The 25,311-nt window shown below is 43.0% G+C and overlaps 1 protein-coding gene across 4 annotated transcripts in view; it reads left to right on the top strand.

Moving 5' to 3' along the window:
• Window positions 1-25,311, top strand: part of MON2 (MON2 homolog, regulator of endosome-to-Golgi trafficking) — a 175,966-nt gene that overhangs the window by 79,530 nt on the left and 71,125 nt on the right. For all 4 annotated transcript variants that reach the window (XM_075013786.1, XM_075013775.1, XM_075013765.1 and 1 more), the window contains exons 14-22: window positions 3,670-3,851; window positions 7,693-7,805; window positions 8,406-8,510; window positions 8,915-8,995; window positions 9,081-9,154; window positions 9,232-9,322; window positions 12,160-12,261; window positions 16,894-17,004; window positions 21,108-21,283. In XM_075013786.1, the coding sequence (XP_074869887.1) occupies window positions 3,670-3,851; window positions 7,693-7,805; window positions 8,406-8,510; window positions 8,915-8,995; window positions 9,081-9,154; window positions 9,232-9,322; window positions 12,160-12,261; window positions 16,894-17,004; window positions 21,108-21,283 (1,035 nt within the window). The remainder of the gene's footprint in view (window positions 1-3,669; window positions 3,852-7,692; window positions 7,806-8,405; window positions 8,511-8,914; window positions 8,996-9,080; window positions 9,155-9,231; window positions 9,323-12,159; window positions 12,262-16,893; window positions 17,005-21,107; window positions 21,284-25,311) is intronic.

Raw genomic sequence — 25,311 nt, 5'->3', positions numbered from 1 at the left:
GACTGGTTTGCCGCTCTTGACTTACAGGACGCGTATTTTCACATAGCAATCTACCCACCTCACAGGAGGTTCCTCTGGTTTGTGATAGGGAAGGACCATTAGCGGTTCACAGTCCTTCTGTTCGGCCTCTCCTTGGCCCCGAGAGTCTTTACCAAATGTATGTCAGTAGTGACAGCCTTCCTATGCAGGCAGGGGGTGTACCTCTTCCCCTACCTGGACGACTGGCTGCTCAGAGGTTGGTCGCAGTGGCAGGTGATGTGACACCTGCAGTTGGTACGACAGACATTCTACACACTAGGCCTCCTGGTAAACGAGGCAAAGTCCGTACTAGCCCTAACTCAGGTCATGGAGTTTGTGGGAGCCTGACTAGATGCAGAGCAAGCCAAGGCCTTCCTGCCCAGAGCAGTCCAAGCCATGGCATCTTTCATCCAAGAACTAATTGGGTTCCCAGCCGCAATGGCCAGAGGATGCCTCACACTATTGGGCCACATGTCAGCATGCATGTTCGTAGTCCAGCATGCCAGGTTACAAATGCGCCCCTTCCAGTTGTGGCTCGCCTCAGTGTACAGACCTGTCAGGGACAATGTAGACAAGTTAGTGACAGTCCCCCCACGAGTGTTAACGGAATTACACTGGTGACTAGAGGCCCAGTCAGTCTGCATGGGAGTGCCCTTCAATCCCCCGCAGCCCTCTCTCTCCCTGGTCACAGATGCCTCGGACCTGGGCTGGGGAGCTCACCTGGGGGATCGCCAGAGTCAGGCCCTGTGGAGCAAGACCGATGCTCAGCTCCACATAAATGAGTGGGAGCTCAGAGCAGTTCGGCTGGTGTGCGAAGTGTTTCAGAGCGACCTGAAGGGTCAGTGTGTCACATTCAACACAGAAAGTACTACGGCAATGTACTATATAAACAAACAAGGGGGTGCGCGTTCGTTCCCCCTGTGTCTTGAAGCCCTTGTGCTCTGGGACTTCTGCATCCAGCACCAGATTCTCCTGAGCGCATTCTACCTACCTGGGGCTCACAACTCCCTAGCGAATCGGCTCAGCAGGTCCTTCATGGACCGTGAGTAGTCACTACATACGGAAGTACTGAGTTCAATTTTCCAGAGGTGGGGACATCCCCAGGTAGACCTCTTTGCCACTGATCTCAATGCAAAGTGCTGGACATTCTGCTGTTACCAGAACTGGAGCCTGGGCTCTTGGGCAGACGCCTTCAGCATTCATTGGGCGGGACCCTAGCTTTACGCCTTCCCACCGATACCATTTATCTGTTTATCCTGCTGAAAATTCGGTCAGACCAAGCATCAGTTATCCTGGTAGCCCCAGCTTGGGCTCAACAACACTGGTACTCGACCCTCCTGGAGGTGGCTGTCAGCGACGCAGAGGTGCTTCCTCTGTGCCTGGATCTGCTGACCCAGGAGGAGGGGAGACTGCAGCACCCCAATCTGCAGGCGCTGCATCTCACAGTGTGGAAGCTCTGTGACTGAGACTGATAGAGCTGGCCTGCTCCAAACCTGTCAGGAAACTCTCCATGATGGCAATATATGTATCCAAATGGAAGAGGTTTACTGTATGGGCCACTCAGAGCGGATTATACCCGTGAGAGGCCCCAGTACCAGGTATCCTAGACTACTTGCTGGCCTTGAGCCAAGCAGGGCTGTCACTGTCCTTCCTGAAAGTGCACTTGGCAGCTATTTCGGCGTTTCACCCGGGATGTCATTGGTCTTAGACCCTATGGTGAAAAGGTTCATGAAAGGAATGGAAAGGGTCAAATCGCAGGTTTGGGCCCCCCCCTGCCAACATGGGATTAATGTGGTATTGTCTAAGCTTATGACTCCCCCATTTGAACCCCTCACCACCTGTTCCATGTTATTCCTTAGTTACAAGACCGCGTTCCTGGTGGCCATTACCTCAGCCAGAAGGGTGTCAGAGCTCAGGGCCCTGATGGTGGACCCACTTTATATGGTGTTCTGCAAGGATAAGGTCAGGCTGAGACCCCACCCAGCGTTCCTGCCGAAGGTGATCTCCCCCTTCCACATTATCCAAGACATCACCTTACCGGTGCTCTGTCCGAAGCCCTGTGCCTCCCCTAGGGAGCAGAGCTTACACACTTTGGATGTCCGAAGGTCGCTGGCCTTCTATGTGGACAGGACCAAACCCTTCTGAAGGTCTCAACAGTTGGTCGTTGCAGTGGTGGACAGGATGAAGGGGCACTCAGTCTCCTGTCAGCGGATCTCCTCTTGGATAGTGGCCTGTATCAGAGAGTGCTACAAACTGGCAGGGGTTCCCCCACCCCAATCAGGGCTCACTCCACCAGGGCACAGGCATCCTCTGTGGCATACTTGGCCAGGGTCCTCATCCAGGACATCTGCAGAGCGGCCACTTGGTCCTCCATTCACACGTTTTCAGTGCATTACACATTGATGCAGCACGCATGAGAAGCCGCTGTCGTGGGCAGGGCTGTCCTGCACTCCTTCCCGGGCTCTGACACCACCTCCTAGGCACTGGCTTGTATCCACCCAAATTGGAATGTACATGAGCAATCACTCGAAGAAGAAAAGACAGTTACCTGTTCTGTAACTGGTGTTCTTCGAGATGTGTTGCTCATGTCCATTCCAAAACCCTCCCACCTTCTCCTCTGTCGGAGTAGCCGGCAAGAAGGAACTGAGCAGGTGGCGTGTTGGGCAGTGCATCTTTGGGCTGTCATATGGGCGCCGCACTGACCCTAGGGCTACTGACTGGGGCAAAAAGCTTCCGGCAACTGGGCATGCACCGGTGCACACCCAAATTGGAATGGATGTGAGCAACACATCTCAAAGAACACAGTTACAGAACAGCTAACTGTCTTATCTTAGAATTTAAACCATTTGCTGCCACTATAATTAGGTTCATAAAATAAGTAAGTTAAGGGAGGATAGGTCGATTGGTTGCTCTGAGTTAATACAAATAGAGATGCAAACCCATGTTCTGGGTGTCCTAAGTCTTATGTTCTTAGGTTACTTCTGGGTTAGCTTCTTAAAGTGTGGAGAAAATTCTGAAGAGAGCCGTCTTCTGTCCAGGTTTCACAGGAAACAAGTTGTACTTGTAAATATTGAAAGAATGGGAACTTCTCTTTCTCCCTCTCTCACATCCACACACACACCCTCTTTCTCTCGGAATTGCTTCAGATTGAGACCTAATAAAATTAGATATTTGAAGATTACATTTTAATTACTTATTTAATCATTTTACACTTGCAGCTGAAATTTTTCAGAGCAGTGAAATGATACCACTTAAAGGATAAAAACAGTGATTGCTTCTATTGAAGTATTTATTTACTAGTAGCTATGGTTTTTCAGTAATCTTAATTAGCTGTTTTTCTTCCAAAACCCTCTTGACTGCTCGCTCATAAGCATTCTTCTGATGGTAGAAAGCTAATTTAATAAAAACTATCCTGAACATCCCCTCTACACTTGTCATGCTGAATCATTCAGAATAGATGAGCTGTCTAATGAGAATTAGAGTTCTGAAATGTTTTATTAATTGGTTGATTTGCTGTTTGATGTTTTCAGTGTTGACAGTATTGTATATGAAGTTCTTGCTGGCTTTTATCATCTTACTTTTAATTAGCTACTTATTTCTACATGATGACAATGTGCCTAGTCTCTAGTAAATGCTTTGTAATCTTTTCAGCACGGATGAAGCTGCCACAGAAAATATTTTAAAAGCAGAAATGACCATGGCTGCACTTTGTGGAAAATTGGGTCTTGTAACTTCAAGAGATGCCTTTATCACTGCCATTTGCAAAGGCTCTTTGCCTCCTCATTATGCCCTCACTGTACTGAACAGCACAACTGCAACTCTCTCCAGTAAATGTAAGGGCATAGTTTAGCCTTAATTGTATATTCATTTGTTAATCTAAACTTATTTCACACATCTTTAATGTTAAAAATAACCTTTTCAGAATGACAAATATGGAGTACTTTTCTTTTTTCGTGACATGACTGTAAACACACTAAACTTACGTATCTACTCACATAAAATGTTTGGTGTGCTGAGACTGACCACGCTTACCACTCTGTGGGTACTGAAGCCTGTTTATGTATAACACTTTGCATGATTGGGGTTTTATTTTATTTATCCATCATAAACTTTGAAAAACAAAACTGGTTTTGAAAAGAAAATATAGGTGCACCTGATATTTCAGGTACTGATGCATTCTGGATATAGTGGTTCTTGTTCTTCCATCCAGTGTGTGCTCAGAATGTATTTTTTAAGGTACATTTTAGAGCAATAGTTAAAAGTTCTAAATTATTTTGTGCTGAAATTGTGATTCGACGTTCACATTTTCAAGAAAATTGTAAGCATTGTTTCTTACACATGGTTTTGCAGAGCACAAAAATATGTCACATTTCCCATGTTACAGTACTCGGATATTTTTATAACTCCATCGGTTGGATCTTATTAACCACATCTCAGTAGAAGGAACCTCTCCCTACATGCATGGAAGTTGGTTTTAAGTGTTTACAGCAGCATTTTCTACTCTCCCCTGCTATTCTCTGATCCCACAAGGGAATGCCACAAAGTTGAAGATCCTTGCATGAATAGGGGATAAGGCCAGTGGTAGGAGGGGTTGTAAAGGGACATGAATAATCCCTTCACCTGTAGTACAGAAGCTACTTGTAAACTGTTAGATGTTGAAGCGATTTTAAATTTCCTGCAGATCGCTGCTCTCTGCATTATAAAGTTTCCCCTTGGGAAGAGGTTTCTAGACATGTTTATAGACTGGGGATTCCTAACAGCATGTCTTAAATATTGCTCAACCCTCTTGAGGAACATATAAAGGAGGAAGCCCTCAGTATGAATGTGAAAGTACAGGATACTTGAGCTGATGGCCCTGTGCCTGTTGTAGATCCCATGAAGTATAGGGCTTCTAGGGCAAAAGCCACTAATGTTTCTTTTGGGACAAATGCAAACACATGCACACTCCCAGAGTGATCTGGGGAAGATTTGGCTTGAGAACTGATATTTCGTCTCTCCTTGCTTTTGTGAGTTTTTCCATAGGAAAGGATGATCTGGCCTAGGTGATACCTGGGAGCATTAGTTGTCTTGTTATATTATGACTATTATATCTTGTAGGATGAGGAGAGATGGTTTTTCCAACTTGAAGATTTGCTCTCTCACAACTTGTAATGATTTCACTGGATCATTGTAATTTATGATAGTGCATTGCACCCATATCAGCACCATTGTTTTGAGTCCATCACTGCACAGTTTGCATATTTAATACTGTGTGTATCTAGCCCATAGCTCTTTGCACAGATGAAGGCTTCATACCAATTTTTATAAGAACGTGAGATATATAAATTGGAATTGTTGTATTAAAATATTCTTTAATGAGACTTGATGTTAAATATTTTTAAAAGATTAAGTATATTGTATGAATTAAAGTTAGGAAGATGCAGTAGTTCATAAACTAAGTGATTCAAAAACTAAGTCTTTGGACAGGTTGGTTGCAGAAAGGAACTATATTATCTAGCTCATCGCCAACTAAATCATGGGTGTCCAACCTTTTGGCTTGCCTGGGCTGCACTGAGTGAAGAGGAATTGTCTTGGGCCGCATATAAAATATATAATACGGTTAATGTATATAAATCACATAATAATATTAAAAGTTTACAATCTTGTGGGGCCGCATGACTAGCTGTCCAGGGCCGCATGCGGCCCGCAGGTTGGACACGCCTGAACTAAATGGTTTTGTTAGTTTTTAAAGTGCTACATTTCTGCTGTTTTGTTTTCTCTCTATAGCTGTAATAGGACAGACTGGTTTGGGGTGCCCACCTGTGACAGGTTGCATCCTGTCTGTTTCCCCAGTCCAGCTGTCAAAAGAACTCGGTGTTGTCCAATCCAGAGTCCCACCTTTGGTCATAACTCACTCAAATACATGCACTATAGTCTATAGATTCTTTAATAGCAAAATCAGTCTTCAAATTCCCACATTGAAATTATCAAGGTATGGTCATTTTCCGTTTCCTCTCCAGGGACATCACTTCCAGGACTACACACTCATGAAATCACTAGCACTTGGTTCCCAGTTCCGTTCTGCTCTTGCTCCAAGGCCCTGCTCTCCTGGCTGTCCTCGTGACTAGTCCTATGATTCTTCTACCCCTCAAGTGTTGAGTCCAACGATCAAACACTTTCTAGCCTCCTGCTACTGGTTGTCCTGGTCAGAAGAGTAGTTTCTGTGCTAGTCTCCTTAATAATCCCTGGAAAGGCTTGTAGAACTTTCTGCAGTCTCTAGAGTCTGTCTCAGGCAGTGCTGTCCATCTCAGGCAGTGCTCACCTGTCCCTTTCTGTCCTCTCTCTTGCAGCTTTCACCTGCCCTTATCTATTCCCTGATATGGCCTATATGCCAACTTTGATTAGATGCTTCCCAACTGGAGTTGAATCATGGGTGCACTGGGCCTACTTTCTCTTAAAGGAGTCAGTCCTCTATAATACTAACTAGCACTGTACTAAGGATGGCCTTGTACAGCTGCAGCACTTTCAGTACACAAGTTATAGTGAATGACAATGCATGTTAACCACAATGAAACCTACACAGAGAAAACACAGTTTTGACAGCTTTGTCAATGCTTGTACACTATTAAAAAAGAGAATGACAAGAAGTCCTGTGGCACCTTATAGACTAACAGATATTTTGGAGCATAAGCTTTCGTGGACAAAGACCCGCTTCGTCAGATGCATGGTCTTTACCCAGGAAAGCTTGTGCTCCAAAATATCTGTTAGTCTGTAAGGTGCCACAGGACTTGTTCTCAATGATACAGACTAACATGGCTACCTCTCTGATATTAAAAAAGAGGGTTTTTTGTGTATAGATATGTAATATACTGTAGCCTCGGAAAATGTCCAAAATCCTCCGGTGCAGGTAAAACTAGAGAAGCACATATAGTTTGCCATTTTATAAAAATACATTAATTCTCATGTCAACTGGCATTTAAAAGGAATCTGAAGTTCCAGTCAGTTTTTAAAAAAGTTAAAATACAAAATATTTTCTGGTGCAGTCCTCCTAAGACTTCCCCCAACTGCAGTTTTATAATCCTTTCTTATTTTAAAATGTTTCTCTTTGGTGTGTTAAAGACATGCATACAAGAGACTATGACTCACCTAAAACTATACAGAAGAAATAGAGTAACTGAGTATGCACAAAGTAAACAAAGTAGAAAAAAATGAAGTAAAATCCCTTTTGCTGATTTCTTCCTGTTCTAATAATCATCTTGGGTAATGTTGTTCAAGTGGCTTTTGCACACTTCCACTCTTGCGATGTGCAAAATTGCAACTTGACTGTTCAGGATACACTGTTGACACATTTAAAGAGTGGGAGCATTCTTGATTATTGGTGAATAATCTCTGTTTACTTTAACAATAGTTAGGTACAATTTTTTTCAGACAGAAGTGAGATTGTTCTGCGATTTTTAAAATTGGCTTCCTTTTAAAAATGAATATCTATTATGCTTCAAGTAATATACAATAATAAATTGTGTTACTTTTATCTATAACATAAAGTAACATGATGATATTGCTATAAATATAACCAAAGACTTCCATCCTGAAAATTTTGCAAAGGAACAGCTCCTATGAGTAAAGTTACTTCTTATTTGTAACCAGGTAAAAAGAATATATTTATTTTACATAGGATTTTTCTTTGTGCTCCAGCTTATTCCATTCAGGGGCAGAATGTTCAGATGATCAGCCCATCAAGTGAATCTCATCAGCAAGTTGTAGCAGTAGGGCAACCACTAGCTGTCCAACCACAGGGAACAGTAATGGTAAAGTACAATTTCTAAACTTTCTTTTTTCTGTTGAATTGCTTCCTTTTTCTGTGTTTGATTCTTGCTGTCCCTTTCTTCTCATGTGATTCCATTCTATAATGAATTAAATCTGCTTACCATGACTAGATGAAAATCTGAAGCATATTTTCTCATAGGCAGAGATAATGGATTATCTTTCTGTTAATAAAAGGACCATTTATTTAAAGTAGCCTCTCAATTTTAGTCATAGCTGAGAGAACCTATCCTGTGGACATAGAAGATCTGTTGTAATAAAAGAGGTGTCCACCTTGGCTGTTTGTGCACTTGAATAACCCAGCATGCTGCTGAATAACGATAGGTGGGCTTTTTAACTTCAACTGTGGTTTTAAAGCAGGCAGCATAGTCAGGGTCATATAATTTGAACACCTATTTTAGTAAAAGGCAAAGCATTTGGAGAAACAAGGCATCTAAAATAATTTCTGGAAAGAAAATTGAAAATAATTCACATCCCTTAAGTTAGTTTATCATGAAATGTTATTTTAAGATTAGTGATTTTGCTAGGAATGCCATTGCTTTCTCATAATACCTAAATATAATAATATAACATGTTCTGTCTAGCTGACTTCAAAAAATATCCAATGTATGAGGACATTACTTAACTTGGCTCATTGCCATGGAGCAGTTCTTGGTACATCATGGCAACTTGTCTTGGCCACTCTGCAGGTATGATGTAGGTAATGCATGTATTGATTGTTTATTTTAATTTAGGGGGGTATGATTTCTAAGAGGTGGCCACTATCGATCTGAATACGGTGACGTAAGAACCTTAGATTATACTTGATTCATTATATGATCTGAAGTTCACAAGGGAGTGCTCTAGCGCTGTCCTTTGAACTCAGTTTGTGCATCTTTCTGAGAATGCAGGCGCAGGCTGATTACTTTCTAAAAGAGTGGAAGTGTTAGCTTCTCGCTAATTGATGAGGCTTTTCTCATGGAATTCAGATAAATATTTAAAAATCAGATATCTCCAAGAATACAAATACAGTATTTATATTCATAGACATATACATATATATATGATATAAATATAATATATTACAGTTATAAATTCATCCTTTGTATTTCAGCATCTCGTATGGATTCTGGGCTTAAAACCTAGTGTTGGGGGTGCCTTAAAACCTGGGAGAGCTGTGGAAGGACCCAGCACAGTAAGCATAATTGTTCATTTTGTAATATAATGATTGTGTACTATCTTCTTTTGAAATCTACAAAAGTAATTTCTCTGTCCCGTAGGTTCTAACTACAGCGGTTATGACTGATTTACCAGTTATATCCAACATACTTTCAAGACTATTTGAAAGCTCACAGTAAGAGACATCTTCTTTTGATCTAAGTATTTGTTTGTATTAGTGGTAACAGTTTTTTGATAGCTGGTATTTTTCAGGTACCTTGATGACGTGTCTTTACATCATTTAATAAATGCCCTTTGTTCCTTGTCTCTGGAAGCCATGGAAATGGCCTATGGAAATAACAAGGTATAGAATACTTCATTATTATTTTTTAGATACTTGTAAGATAGCATCAGGCTTACGTTCGTCCTTAAGCTAGATCACTGTATTTTAGCATCAAAATAAGCTGATGCTATATATGTTATGAGCATACAATTAACAAACTAAGACAAGGAATTTTCTGATTCTTAATGATTGGCGGTGCCACTAAATCCTCATGTGGTGTGTTTATCATGTTTTCTAACATTAACTAAGTGGTGTCATGTATTTCCAATGTATCGTGTTGTAGAGGGATGAGTTTTTAAAAACTTTGTATATTTCAGAAAGCTGTGATGTTGACAATGAAAGTAGTATGCTCTGGGATGTGCTAATATTCTGTTTCAATCAGTGTTTTCTAAAACACCCCCAAAACCAAGAATGACAGTTTGAGTTTCAAACAAAATGAAAGCATGTCACTTCCTGGGAGTGGCAGTGGGGGTGTACTGGGGAGAGAACTGGAATACTGACGTTCTCAAAGAACAACTTCTTATTCTCCCTACCCTCCAAAGATATTTGAGGAGCTTTAGGGGGGTTGAGGATTTCCCTTGATCATAGTGGTGTTGAGTAGTGTGTTGCTTGACTTCTTGCTTTGGTGATAGTGTCATCAGGAGAGAAATAAATAGAAAACTGATTAAATGCTTTTTTTTGTGTCATTATGTATTAAAATCATAAAACTCTGAGGGGTGGACTTCAAAATGCAAAGAGGAAATTCAGTTAAAAGTTTGATTTTTAATAATGAGATTGAAGAACTCTGAATTAAGGGGAAATAATAACATACACTCTACAGCATAGTAAAATGGCTCTACATTATAATTATCTAGTGACAATTAATTTTTATAGTTGAAAATAAAATGCTACTGTTCTTGTACAGGTCAGATGAATGGGAGATTCATCACATCTTGCCAGGAACTTACAACTGTGATTCTAAATTTAGGATAATATGAGCTTTGCTAAATATTTACGTATTTTATTGATATTTAGATATTTTATTTTAGTTATTTTATGTTGGCTTATATGTCTAATTCTAGTTTGTCTGTTACAATGGAACAGAAATTAGATTATTTTGTTAATTAAGTGAGCTGAGTATCCCAGAGGGTTGGTTGTCCTGGAGCCAGTTTTGTTCAACATCTTAATTAATGGTCTGGATGATGGGTTGATTTGCACCCGCAGCAAGTTTGTGGGTGACACAAAGCTGTGTGGGGAGAGGTACATATGCTGAAGAGGAGGCATACGGTCCAGAGTGACCTACACAAATTGGAGAATTGGGCCAAGAGAAATGTGATGAGGTTCAACTAGGACAAGTGCAGAGTCCTACACCTAGGATGGAAGAATCCCATGCACTGCTACAGGCTGGGGACCAACTGGCTAGGCAGTAGTTGTGCAGAAAAGGGCCAGGGGATTACAATAGATGAGAAGTTGGATATGAGCCAACAGTTCACCCTTGATGTGAAGAAGGCTAATGGCATAATGGCATCAGTAGGAGCACTGGCAGCAGATCATGGACAGTAATGTTTTTCCCCTGTATTTGGCATTGGTGAGGCCCCATCTGGAGAGCTGCATTCAGTTTTGGGCCCCCCACTGCTGAAAGGATCTGGAGAAATTGGAGAATAATTGGAGGGCAATAACAATGATTAGGGGGCTAGGCATGTAATTTATGAGCAGAGGCTGAAGGAACTGGACTTATTTAATTGTCAGAAGGAAGAATGAGGCGGGATTTCATAGCAGTCTTCCATTATCTGAAAGGAGGTTCCAAAGATGAAGCCACAGTACACTGTGGTGTCAGGTGGCAGAACAAGAAGCTGTGGTCTCAAGTTGCAGTGCAGGAGATATAGGCTGGATGTTAGAAAAAAACTGTTTCACTACAACGGTGGTGAAGCACTGGAATGGGTTGCCTAAGGGGGTGGTAGAATCTCTATCTTTAGAGTTTTTAGGGCCAGGCTTGACATACCTCTGGTTGGAATAATTTGGTTGGGGTCAGTCTTGCTTTGAGCGGGAAGTTTTACTAGATGACCTCCTGGGGTCTCTTCCAATCCTAATCTTCTATGATTCTAAGATTTTCTATTAGGAAGGATAACGTGGAAATACATTATGCAAGAGACAGCTTTGTGGGGGATTTTAATTCTCATGCTACTCAAATTCAGTATATCAAAAAAGATGAAAAAAAACAAATTGTTATAAAAAAGGACTGTTTGTCTCTTTACATAGCATAGCATCATTGTATGTGTGGAAACCTCACAGTCCTGTTTGTCTGAGGTCTGTGACTTCCACAAGTTGACAAATACAGTTAGGCCGTGTCTACACATGCCCCTCCCTGTCCCTTTCGGAAGGCACATGGTAATGAGGCACTTTGTAACAGGTTAATGAGGTGCTGGCATGCATATTCAGCTCCTCATTAGCATAATGATGGCCAGTCGCACTTCGAAAGTGCTGCTTTTGAAATGCATTCTGGCTGTATAGATGCAGGTGCTTCAAAATAAGTATCACACTTCAAAATTCCCTTATTCCCAAAACAAATTTGGAATAAGGGAATTTTGAAGTGTGGGATTTATTTCAAAGCGCCTGCATCTATACAGCCAATCTGCATTTCAAAAGCATCACTTTCGAAGTGCAACTAGCTGTCATCGTGCTAATGAGGAGGTGAATATGCATGTAAGCACCTCATTAAACTGTTCCAAACTGCCTCATTAACATGCCCCTTCCAAAAAGGATGGGGGGCATGTGTAGACATGATTAGTGTAATTAGTGAAAAAAGCTTACCAGTAAATCAAAAGAAGGGGAAGTTTGCTAAAATTACATTGTGTACCTCTAATTTTGATTTTATTTAGGAGCCATCTCTTTTTGCTGTTGCTAAACTGTTGGAAACAGGACTAGTTAACATGCACAGGATTGAAATTCTGTGGAGACCTCTGACTGGTCATCTCCTAGAGGTAACTGATTTATTTAATCATAACTGGTACTATCTAATTTTTAGGAAAATCTTTCTGCAAGGATTTAAGAAAAAGCTTAAAAAGAAGCATTAATATTCTTAATATAACTTTTTGATCAATCTTTTTAGTTTTGTCTGACTTTTTGTTTTTAGAATATCCACATTACATTTAAAGCTGTTTTATTGGAATTGTTTATTGCTTTCTGTACAGTGTTAGTTTACCCACCTTTATACGTATTACATATGTTAAACAAAATCATTTTGCTTTATCTCAACATTTGTTTATACCACTTGTTTTTCAGTGTAACTTAAAGAAGTTTTATTATGGATTCATGTAGTATGTTAGGTAATGTTCTCAAAACAGAGTTGAGCTCATTTCTCTGACAAATTAGCCATTACATTTACCACAAAAACTACAGTTTTTGCAGTAACCACTAACATGGGTTTGTGCTCTTCAGTATAATCTCTGGGATTCATTTTATCTCCAAAGCCCCTCATCTTCACCTGTGTGGAAGAATGAGACTATTTTAGCCAGCAAAGACTTAAGAGAAAAGACATTTTTTCCCTACGAGTCAACACAGTGTATCAACCATCTCCTGGGTCTCTTACTCGTGTGTTTCTCTACTAGCTGATCCCTTACACGCTTTTGGTCATGCAGGACTCAAGTCACAACTTGCAATGAAATTATAAATTCCACTTATAAACACACATTCATTTAAAGTGATGCCTTATTAACCTAAAACTGAGCCTGCACGATGTTTTGAGGAACTTGGCTAAGACATAATGGACTCCTTGCCAGACTTTCACTGAGGTGGGAAAAGTCCTTCCTGATCCATGAAGCTGGCAATATGGTCAGACAATCCCACTTCTAAGCATCTTTGTAACATAATTTAAAGTGTACTTCTGTGGCATGTGGCAAGGCAAGTAGGAGCAGTCCTAGCAAGATGTGTGCCTGGGATGTTTTGCTTGTATCTGGGAGTAGAAGGCATGTGAACCAGCCCACCTCAAACATCACTAGTGAGTGATGGTCAGGAATGATGGAGAAGATAGTTCTTCATTCCCCCACCATATCCCAAAAATTGCTGAACCTGTGAATAGTTGTAGGAGAGAGTATACTTCTGTAGAATAGTTTCTCTGCTCTACAAATAGCAATTTATGAAAATTTAGGCTTAGGCAGCCTTGATGGGAGGTCATCAAGAAAAAGGGCAAGTCAGTTTTGAAAAGCCAATTAAATTGTAGTGTCTCTTTGACATATGTCATTGTGCCTATTTTTCCCCAAGGGTTTCAAAGAAGAGTAGAGTGCTATCTTCACATTACATTTCCCAACTTTTGTACAATAGCTTTATAGTTATTGTTATTTAGGTGTGTATTTTATGTTTAACAAACTACACACACACACAGGCTTTTTGTTGATTGCTTCCATGCTGTTACGTTAAGGAATTTTTTCATCATCACCACCACAATCAACCATGGGTTCAGCACCTGTTGGTATCCAATGCCTCCCTCACTCTTTCCTTCCATCTTTCCCAGTCCAGTGCGGAGTGGTTTAATTTCTGTAGACAAGCTCCACACCAGTTTACGATGTCATCTACTCATTCTCAGTGGTGTCTGCCTCTCCTGTTCAAACTGTCCATTATGCCAAATACCAGGGTCTTGAATTTTTGCTCCTTATTCATTTTGCAGGTATGCCCGAATAGCTGTAACTTCCGTTATATAACCTTCTGCAGTAGGTTCTCTTTCAGCTGCATCTTCCTATATAATTCATCATTGTGCATCCATCCTATTCTCAGGCTCTCTTTATCACAATTCCTCTTGAAGGCCAATATTCTTCTTTTCCAATCTTTCATTATTGCCCATGTCTCACAAGCTTACAACATGCTGAGTACACAAGTTTTCAAGATACTCAGGTTCGTTCCTAAACTAATCGCTTTGCTTTTCCGGATCTTATCCATAGCCTTCAAACTCATTCTTGCTCTCACTATTCTAGTTGCTGTTTCCTTCTTACAGTCTAGATCCTATGTCATGTTGCTCCCGAGATATGTGAACTGCTATTCTTTAGTTCGATTCTGTCTACACTGATCTTCCTTCCTATTTTCTTATCTCCAAATACCATTGTTTTTGTTTTATTGATGGTCATAATCAGTCCGTACTTCTTCCCTTCCTCATTGAACACTTGCTCACTATCTTCTCTTCATCTTCCTCAACAATAACTATATTGTCCGTGAACCTGAAGTTGTTAATTCTCATACTGTGCACCGATATCCCTTCTACCTCTTCCTTGATCTTATCTCTCTCTCACTCTCTAGGTGCATGATGAAGATATTCAGCAAAATTTGATTGCCTTGTCTTGTACCTCTACTTATTCCAAATCAACTTCCCAACTCTCCGCACATTCTCAACGCTGCGTCTGCGTTGTTGCTGATATCCTTCAGTAACTGTATCAGTTTGCTATCCACGCTGTACAACTCCAACACCACCCAAGTCACTTTCTGATCTATGCTGTCAAATGCCTTCTGAAAATCAATGAAGCAATTGTAGATGTTCTTGTTATTTCGTTGAGCTTTCTCTGCTATCAGTCTTAGTGCCAATATCTGCTGTATGATACTTCTGTCTTTCCTGAATCCTGCTTGCTCATCTGCAAGAGATTCTTCTAATGCAAACTCTGCGATTCCAGTCTCTCCATCAGTATCATCATAAGCACCTTGCCTAGATGTCTTGTTGGAACAATGGTTCTCTAGTTCTTGTACTCCAGAGCACTTCCTTTCTTGTGTATTGTCATTAGCAGGCATCTTGTCCATTGCTTAGGTGCCTTTCCTTCTTTCCACACTATATTACACAGTCAGTGTATTTCCTGAATCATACTTTCTCCACCATATTTGATCATCTCTCCTGTGATCTTATCATTTCCAGGGCTCTTGTTCTTCAGTCATTTCTCTACTCTTTCTGCTTCCTCCTTCACAATATCAATCTTGCTCTCAATGCTCAGCATTGATCTCTTTTTCAGTTCTTTCATCAGTCTTTCTGAGACACTAGGGTCCAACCGTGCTTTGTACAGATCAGTGCAATAGCTTATCCATTGCTAGACAACCTTCTCCTTATTCGCCATCTGATTCTGCTGCCACTTCCTATTAATATTCCTGATCATCTTATTCATCTCCCTGGTCTTACACTCGCCGTAATATCTCTCTATAACTTTACACTGCTCCTCTAACCATTTTGCCTTATCCATTCCAGCTGCTTTTCTTACCTCATTGCATTTCACTCAGTGTTGCTGTTCTGCCCTCTCAGAAATATCATTTCTGATCTTCTTCTATTCTCTTCAAGATCTTCAAGAGAAGATCACTCTTTTCTCTTGGACAAACTTCAGTTTCTCCTGTGTAATCCACTTCTTATTAATCTTCTTTTCTTCCAGAACCATCTGCACAATTGCTTCATCTATTGATGTGGCTATCCCTTTGACTCCCTTATCTAGGTCTTTCTTTATGCCCACGTTCGTGATCTTCTCTTCGAGTGCTGCTCTCTATACATTCCTATTTTTTACTTGCCTAGCCTTTCCACGTCCCTTCTTTTCTTGAACTGTCTTACACTTTCTCTCAAGTTTCATCTTGATGTCCGCAATCACTAGACTGTGATCCGAGACCATATCCGCTACTTGGAAAGTTCAGCACTGCTGTACTTACATTGCCCATCTTCTTATCAATATCATATCTATCATGTTCTTGGAATTCCCATCTTTTGATCACCATGCCCACTTCCTACAGTCCTTTTGTTGGAATCTTGTGCTGCAGATCACCATCTCGTGCTCTGTAGCAAACTCTAACAGTTTCTCGCCTCCTTTGTTTCTTTCTCCATATTCAAACATTCCCATGACTCTCTCCCAACCTTCATTATCTGTTCTGACCTTCACATTCCACTCTCCTCGGATGATCAACGCATCTCTCTTCAGTAGCTCCTCCAGCGTCTTTGTCAAGTTTTTATAGAATAGCTCAATCTCTTCATCTGTGCTGTCCGATGCAGATGCATACACCTGAACAACCGAGATGTTGAACGGTTTTGCTTCATATCTCGCTACCATCATTCTTGCACTCACCGGTTTGTATCGTAACAGTGCTCTTCTAGCGCTTTTGCTAAGAAGGAATTGGACTCCTTGCCTCATGCTTTGTTTCTTTCCCTGACCAAATAACTTCGCAAACGTATATCTCTCCTGATGCTGTCCGACGCATCTCTGCCAATCCAAGTATATCATATATGTATTGCCTTATTTAATTTTTGAAACTATGCTTTCTTGGTTTGAACTGCCTTGATTTTCATATTGTTTATTTCTACCTCTCTCTCTATTGCTTCCTCTTGTTTCCTTATTCAGAAGGTAAGTTTTTCCTGCAAATATGTTTTTTTAGTCATAAGTAAACTTAGTCTTAATGTTTGTGGACCTTTGCTATCTAATTGATAGAAGCAGGATGTATTGAGAAATACAGAGGTTTCAGCTGTTTTTTCTATTTTTGAAAATTCATATTTCGTCATTATTGTAAAAACATCTCATAGCTTTTGTATATGCAGGTTAAACTGTGAATGTTTGCAAATCTTGTTGGTTTAAATGTATGTAGATTTAAAGAAGACTGTGCTGTGTCTTCAGGTCTGCCAGCATCCAAACTCCAGAATGAGAGAATGGGGTGCAGAAGCATTAACCTCTCTCATTAAAGCAGGGCTGACATTTAACCATGACCCTCCATTGTCACAAAATCAGGTAAAATAAGTTTGGTGAAATGATTCTTTCCTTTTCTGAAATTCGTAATGAACATGAAATGAGAATCTTCCTAGATTTACAAAGTAATTTTGCTGTTGAATTTTATAAATACTGTAGGTGTAACTTTCTGCTTCAGGTACTGAGGGCCACTTTATGGCCGTTTCTACACAGGCTGCTTTCTTCTAAAGTGGCATGGTAATACACGGCCTGAAATATGCTAATGAGGCGTGGATTATTAAAGTCACTGACCAGCTCAGGAAAAAAAACACCTTAGGGAATAAACATTCAGCTGGGAGAGTGCTAAACCACAGAATCAGAGAGCTGGAACTGCTAGACAGTGGTTGAATGCACTGAGGGAATCAGGTCCTTCACAGGGAGTCAAACCAGCAAGGCCTAAAATGAAAGTTTAGTGGTATTTTTGAATGAGGAGAAAGGTCTGGGGAAACCTGCCATTTTCGTGTCATCTAACCTTTGAAATGGAACATCAGAGCAACTATTAAAAGAGGAATTTTTAAGTTCATTTAATGTGTATTTGTCTAAAAAATTAAGGTAATGGAATACATTGGGCATACCAAATGAGACATAGAGAAAGATGAAAGTACAGGTTTTTGTTTCAGCCTAGTCTGATCTATTCCATTAGGGTAAAATGTTTCAGAGATTTATTTTTGGTAGTTTGTTACTGACTTTAGGACTTGGGCATGGAATGTACCTTTCTGATCCTTACCCTTCTCTTTAAAGTCCATTTCTCCTTCCCATGCATTTGAAGTTGCCTTGGGTGGTCAATATTAACTACTGTTCATCTGTATCACTTCTCTTCTCATTAGAAAAATTGCCCTGTAGAAAAATCTGTCAGTTATGCCTTCCATGGTTAAAAAAGCTAAAGATCTGTCAGTCATGGGAAAAACAATGAAGGCCTGTATCAACTGATGCCCCTTAATATAATAAAAATAATAATCATGTTTAACCCTTTTGTAAAGATTTGTAAGTCTGTACAAAATAATAGTTGATTTCCATAACACTTCTGTGAAAGATCAGACTTGAATGATTTCATTCTTTGAGTATCCGTTGGAGGATTACCTAGTAACTCCCTCATCTACAGATCTATAGTGAGATGCATCCGCCCCCATGCAAGTTGACTATTCCACTCCTTCAGTGCAAGTAATACAATCCACTCATGTTATCAGCTATCAGTTCCTTTTGGTGATGACATGTTCACTTAACGCATTTTTCACTGTATGAAAGTGTGTGACCTCAAAAGCAAAACTCTCTGAGCGTTGATGTGAGATAAGTGTGGTGGTCTGTGAGGAAGCTGTGAGAAATCTGAGAAATAGCTCTGTTGGTCTGTATCTGCAAAAATGATGAGTCCTGTGGCACCTTAAAGACTAACAGCTTTAATTTTGCATAAGGGTAGAGCCATTGCTCAGTGAGGAGGGAGAAACAGTAATGGGGAACTTGGAAATGGCAGAGATGCTTAATGACTACTTTGTTTCGGTCTTCACAGAGAAGTCTGAAGGAATGCCTGACATAGTGAATGCTGGTGGAAAAAGGGGTAGAGTTAGTTTTTGAAACAAAAAAAAGAACAAGTTAAAAACCATTTGGAAAAATTAGATGTCTGCAAGTCACCAGGGCCTGATGAAATGCATCCTAGAATCCTCAAGGAGCTGATAGAAGAGGTAGCTGAGCCGTTAGCTCTCATTTTTGGAAAGTCATGAAAGACAGGAGAGATTCCAGAAGACTGGAAGAGGGCAAATATAGTGCCCATCTACAAAAAGGGAAACAAGAACAACCCAGGAAATTACAGGCCAGTCAGCTTAACTTCTGTGCCAGGAAAGGTAGTGGAGCAGGTAGTTAAGGAAGTCATCTGCAAGCACTTGGAAGGTAGTAAAGTGATAGGGAACAGCCAGCATGGTTTTGTAAAAAACAAATCATGTCAAACCAACCTGATAGCTTTTTTTGACACGATAACGAGACTCACAGATAAGGGAGAAGCAGTAGATGTGGTATACCTAGACTTTAATAAAGCATTTGATATGGTCTCGCATAATATTCTTATCGACAAACTAGGCAAGTCCAACTTAAATGGGGCTGCAATAAGGTGGGTGCATAACTGGCTGGCTAATCGTACCCAGAGAGTAGTTGTTAATGGTGCTCAATCCTGCTGGAAAAGCATAACAAGTGGGGTTCCGCAGGGGTCTGTTTTGGGACCAGTTCTATTCAATATCTTCATTAATGATTTGGATATTGACATAGAAAGTACGCTTATTAAGTTTGCAGATGATACCAAGCTGGGAGGGGTTGCAACTACATTGGAGGATAGGGTCATAATTCAGAATGATCTAGATAAATTGGAGAAATTGTCTGAAGTAAACAGGATGAAGTTTAATAAAGATAAATGTAAGGTGCTGCACTTAGGAAGGAATAATCTGTTTCACACATACAGAATGGGAAAAGACTGTCTAGGAAGGAGTACAGCAGAAAGGGATCTAGGGGTTCTAGTAGATTACAAGTTAAATATGAGTCAACAGTGTGATGCTGTTGCAAAAAAAGCAAACATGATTCTGGGATACATTAGCAGGTGTGTTGTGAACAAGACACGAGAAATCATTCTTCCGCTCTACTCTGCGCTGGTTAGGCCTCAGCTGGAATATTGTGTCCAGTTCTGGGCACCCCAATTCAAGAAAGATGTAGAGAAATTAGAGAAGGTCCAGAGAAGAGCAACTAGAATGATAAAAGGTCTGGAGAACATGACTTATGAAGAAAGGCTGAAAGAATTGGGCTTGTTTAGCTTGGAAAAGAGAAGATTGAGGGGGGACATGATAACGGTTTTCAGATATCTTAAAGGGTGTCATAAGGAGGAGGGCGAAAACTTGTTCTTCTTGGCCTCTGAGGAGAGAACAAGAGGCAATGGACTTAAGCTGCAGCAAGGGAAGTTTAGGTTGGACATTAGGAAAAAGTTCCTAACTGTCAGGGTGGTCAAGTACTGGAATAAGTTGCCAAGGGAGGTTGTGGAATCTCCCTCGCTGGAGATATTTAAGAACAGATTAGATAGATGTGTATCAGGGATGGTGTAGATAGTGGTCGGTCCTGCCGTCGGGGCAGTGGACTGGACTCGATGGCCTCTCGAGGCCCTTTCCGGTCCTAGTGTTCTATGATTCTGTATGCATCTGACAAAGTAGGTTTTACCTACAAAAGTTTTTTCTCAAATCTGCCAGTGCAGTGGTTCCCGACCTGGGGTCCACAGACCTGAGGGCATTGCAGAGCATCTGTGGGGGAAAAAATTAAAAATTATCATAAAAATAAATCATAAAGTTACAATCTATTATTTTTAAATTGTGTTTCCCAATAATGCTGTTAATTGCTGTCCAAAAATCTGTTGTGCTTTCCTTTTTCATTTAATGAAGTGCACATAGAAGCTAGAATTGGCTTTGATGTGGCCACAAACAGTTTGGGAGGTTGACTGGGGGTGTGCACTAGTGAAAAGGTTGGGAACCACTGTGCTAGTGCTTAAGGTGCCATAGGACTCCTCGTTGGTTTTGTTAGTTCTTTGTGAGAACTTCAGAGGACCAGAATTACAAAGTAGAATTTGAAATGGGGGGAAAAAACTATACCTTAAAATTATTTTCAAAAGCACCTCAAGGAATTGGGTGCTTGTATGCATTTTTGAAAATCCCATTCTAACAAAATGTAAATTTGTACTTTGTTGTTTCGCTTAGCATACATGTGGATGTATGCAGTAAACTCTTTCATATCCAGCAGCCCCAGGACCGGAAGTTGCCAGATATTCAAATATTCTGGATAATAGAGAGGTATACCTAGCAATGCATAATACTAAAGGAAAATAAGATTACATATTAAGAAATAAACCAAAATGTATGCAGAGTACTTTATCACCAACAGTAGTACTGTACACTGTAAAACTTAAATGGTATTTGCTTTATTTATTTGTATTTACTTTCAGTGTACTGGACTTATGGAAAACGTAGTTAAAATTTTAGTGATGATTAACATGCTGGTTATTTGAGAGTTCTGGATCATAGAATTCAGGATAGGAAAGAGTTTACTGTAATCTGTTGTTGTACTACTTGCTGTTTGTTTATTTCTAGAGGCTACAGTTGCTTTTGTTAAATCCGTTGAAGGAACTATCAAACATTAATCATCCTGACATCAGACTCAAGCAATTGGAGTGTGTATTGCAGATTTTGCAGAGTCAAGGTGACAGTTTAGGACCGGGCTGGCCATTAGTTCTGGGTGTCATGGGAGCAATCAGAAATGATCAAGGGTAAGTGATTAATATAAATTTGATATAGGTTAAAAGCAGAGAATTCACCATTTACTAATATAATGTTTTTAGTTATTTTAGGTTCTAGATAGCTGAACACCACAGAAAAGAAGTTCTTCTTCGAGTGTCCCCGTGGGTGCTCCACCATAGGTGACAGCTTGGCCGGCGCCGCAGATCGGATCTTCCAAGCAGTTTCTGCCGGACCGCGCATGCGCCGGCGTGCGCCGCTCCCTGGCGCGCTCCTGGCCATGTGCGCGATCCGGTCCCCGCTAGTTCCTCTCAACCGCCGTCGGCTGCAGACGGAATCCGACTAGGCTAAAGCCACATAGCGTATTCAACGACTTTATTTGTTTTCTCTTTAAAGTTTTCAGTTATTTAGGCTACCATAAGTAGCCGGTTGTTATTTTGTAAAAAAAAAACAAAAAAACAAACAACAAACAAGCTACGGAGGGACAGCTCAAGCCAGTCCCAGTAACAAGCGCCGGAGGCCGGGAGCTAGGGCCATCAGCCCTCCTGCTGAGGCAGGCCATCGGACGGGGAAACAGCACAAAGAAGGTGCTAAGTACCCATAAACAAACTCAAAGACTCACCAACAATGTCCTCCTCAGGCTTTAAAAAATGTGAGTCCTGCCGAGAGGCGATGCCAGTGTCCGATGGGCACAGTCTATGCATAAGGTGCCTAGGGGAGTCCCATGTGGCACAAAAATGCGCCTTCTGTGCAAAATTAACAACCAGAGCACGGAGAGACAGGGAGATGAGGATTAAACTGCTGCTTCTTGACAAGGCCCTCCAGCCAGACGTGCCGGAGCGGCCGCAGCAGGAGGGACCCTCCGGGGCCCTTAGAAGAAAAGCTGCCTCCCTCACTCCATCAGCGCAAAAACGGAGGAAAGTTTCTCCAACCCGATCCCTGCCGGCAGCAACAGTGAGCGGGACGGGAGGAGCGCGCAGCCCCCAGCCGCAGCAACAGCTGATCGGCGGCGGCACGGAGAGCCACGTGGAAGTGGCTCAGCCTCCGATAATCAGCCAGCTGCCCCGCACCGCAGGCAGGGCGGCGGCTAAGCAAGCGCCGGTACCGGCAGCACCGCAGGCAGCGGCACCGACCTCCGGGGAACCGGCGGTGCAGAGCGCGCAGGCACGTAGCCTGCAGGCGCAGAAGGACTCCGCACGTGCGGCACCGCCTTCGAGCGTGCCTAGCACGGTGCCGACGGGGCCGGGATCCCCCGCCCATCAGGGGGCGGAGTTACCTCCCTTAGGGAGGGGAAAGGCTGCACACAAGAGGAGGCACTGCAGCCCCTCTCCAGACAGGGCTGTGGAGCTCTTTTCTCACAGCCCTCTGCTCATGTTGCAGACTCCAACCAGAAGGCAGGGGTCCCCCCTAGCCTACCCGGAGCCCCCTTCTCCTTTCCTGCAATCAGCCTCCCCATGGCTGGCACCACCCTCACCCTTCCTGGGATTTGAAACGCTGGACTATTATGCAAAATCGCTCTCTCCAGTGTCTCGACGATCCCCCTCTCCCAGACACAGAGGGTACGTGCAAAGGGAATGGTCAAGGTCACCTTCCCAGGAACAGTGCCTATACTGCCGTGGTCGTCCCTACCACGCGGGGCATGGACACCATCGGCAATCTACCAGGGAAAGATCCCCACATACTACCTCGTACCCCCGAGGGCAATCGCGATCGGGGACAGAGACTCAAGCATCCCAGGGGGGACTGGCCGTGGACCCACGAGATTTTCCCTCGCAAACCTCCAGCGAGAGGGCGCACCATCACCATCAAGAACCGGAAGGGTCCAAAGAAATGTACCCCAGCGGTTCCTCGTTTTCCTCCCCGGATGAGGCCACGGCCTTAGGGGACGTCCATCCTAAGGACGATCTCAAACAGTTTCAGGAGCTGTTTAAGAGGGTAGCTTTCACGCAAGGCATCCAGACAGCACAAGTGCAAGAGAAACATCATAAGCTCCTTAAAAATTTGAGCTCCCCGGCCTCCTCCAGAGTAGCAATACCGCTTGATGAAGCGATCTTGGAGTCCGCCACTACCATATGGCAGACCCCTGCAACTATTCCGCCTGTCCAAAAGAGAGCGGATAAGAAATACTTCGTGCCGGCGAAGGGCATGGAGTTCTTGTTTAGCCATCCCCAGCCAAACTCCTTGGTGGTGGAGTCCTCGCAACAAAGATTAAAAACATCTCAATTTAAAACAGGGGGAACGGACAGAGATGCCAAGAAGCTAGAGCTGTTCGGCAGAAAGGTCTACTCCTCCTCCACCTTAACGTTGCGAATGGCAAATCACGCAGCGCACTTGGCGAACCATAATTTCGACAACTATGCCAGATTAACTTCCCTCATGGACTCGCTTCCAGAGGACAAAAAGCCGGTCCTCAAGGCCATAGTGCAAGAGGGCTACGCGGCTGCGAGGATGGAAGTTCAGATTGCTTTGGACGTTGCGGACACGGCAGCACGTTCCACAGCAACTGCAGTGGTGATGCGACGGGAGTCCTGGCTCCAGACCTCGGGTATACCGAGAGATCTGCAGGCGAAGATAGTCGACCTTCCCTTCGACTTGCAGAAGCTGTTTGCTGAATCAACTGACTCGGTCCTTCATTCCAGTAAAGATTCAAGAGCCACACTCAGGACCCTGGGGATTTACACCCCTCCATACTCAAAGAAAAGGTACTACCCACAGCAAAGGCGGTACCAGTACCAGCAACAGCGCCCCCAGTATCACAGGGGTTACGAGCAAGGGCGGCATCAGCAGCACCAGCAGTACAGAACCCCCAGGCGACGCTCACAACAGGGCCATCCGTCCTCGGGGCGGGGCCAAAGGCCACAAGTTTGACATACAGATCCAGGGCTGCGCCATCACCACCATTGCACAAGATCATCCGAAACGACTTTTTCACCATCGCCTCCGACCATTCTACGACCAGTGGCAAAGGATCACCACAGACAAATGGGTGCTGGAGATCATAGCCACGGGGTACGCCATCCCCTTCCAGTCGCTCCCGCCGCCGCGACCCCCGCCCAAGCCCCACCCCCAGGAGGCCTCCCATGTAGCCAGGCTCAGGCAGGAGGTGGCCCATCTCGAGTTCATAGGGGCGGTGGAAAAGGTGCCGGAGCAACTGCAAGGGAAAGGGTTCTACTCTCGGTATTTCCTGACGGAGAAAAAGACAGGAGGCTGGAGGCCCATCTTAGACCTTCGTGGCCTCAACAGGTATCTACGCAAGCAACGTTTTCGGATGATCACGATTGCCTCCATTCTTACAGCACTGGACGATGGAGACTGGTTCGCAGCCCTCGATCTACAAGACGCGTACTTCCACATAACCATCCATCCGGCTCACCGGCGTTTTCTCCGGTTCATGGTGGGCAACGAACACTTCCAATACAAGGTCCTACCGTTTGGCCTTTCCTCGGCCCCCAGAGTCTTCACCAAGACCTTGGCAGTGGTGTCAGCCTACCTGCACAGACAGGGGGTGTTTATTTTCCCGTATCTGGACGACTGCCTGCTCAAAGGGACCTCGAAAAGGGAGGTTCTCCGCATGATACGCGTCACAGCAAACACGTTCTCCTCACTTGGCCTGGTTATCAATCTGGCAAAATCAAAGATAGACCCCTCACAGGACATAGAGTTCATAGGGGCTCGCATAAACTCGATCTCGGCGAGAGTATACCTACCAGAGGCTCGCTTTCGAGCCATCGGTTCCCTCGTGCAGGTCATCACCTTCAGCCCTACAGTGCCGGTCTTGACATGCTTGCAGCTGCTGGGCCACATGGCAGCGGCGACGTTTGTGGTACAGAATGCCAGGTTGCACATGCGCAGCATGCAACACTGGCTGGCAAGTGTATACAAGCCGGCAGTACACACCGTTCACAGGGTGGTGTCGCCCTCACCTGGGGTGCGCGAATCCCTGCAATGGTGGGTAAACCCCGGGAACTTGCTAACAGGGGTACCCTTCCATCAGCCGCAAATATCGGTTTTCCTCACTACGGATGCCTCCCTCATAGGGTGGGGAGCGCACATGGGCGAA

This window comes from Carettochelys insculpta, chromosome 1, assembly GCF_033958435.1.
Source record: "Carettochelys insculpta isolate YL-2023 chromosome 1, ASM3395843v1, whole genome shotgun sequence".
Taxonomy (NCBI): domain Eukaryota; kingdom Metazoa; phylum Chordata; order Testudines; family Carettochelyidae; genus Carettochelys; species Carettochelys insculpta.
This window is presented reverse-complemented; position numbering and strand designations above follow the sequence as displayed.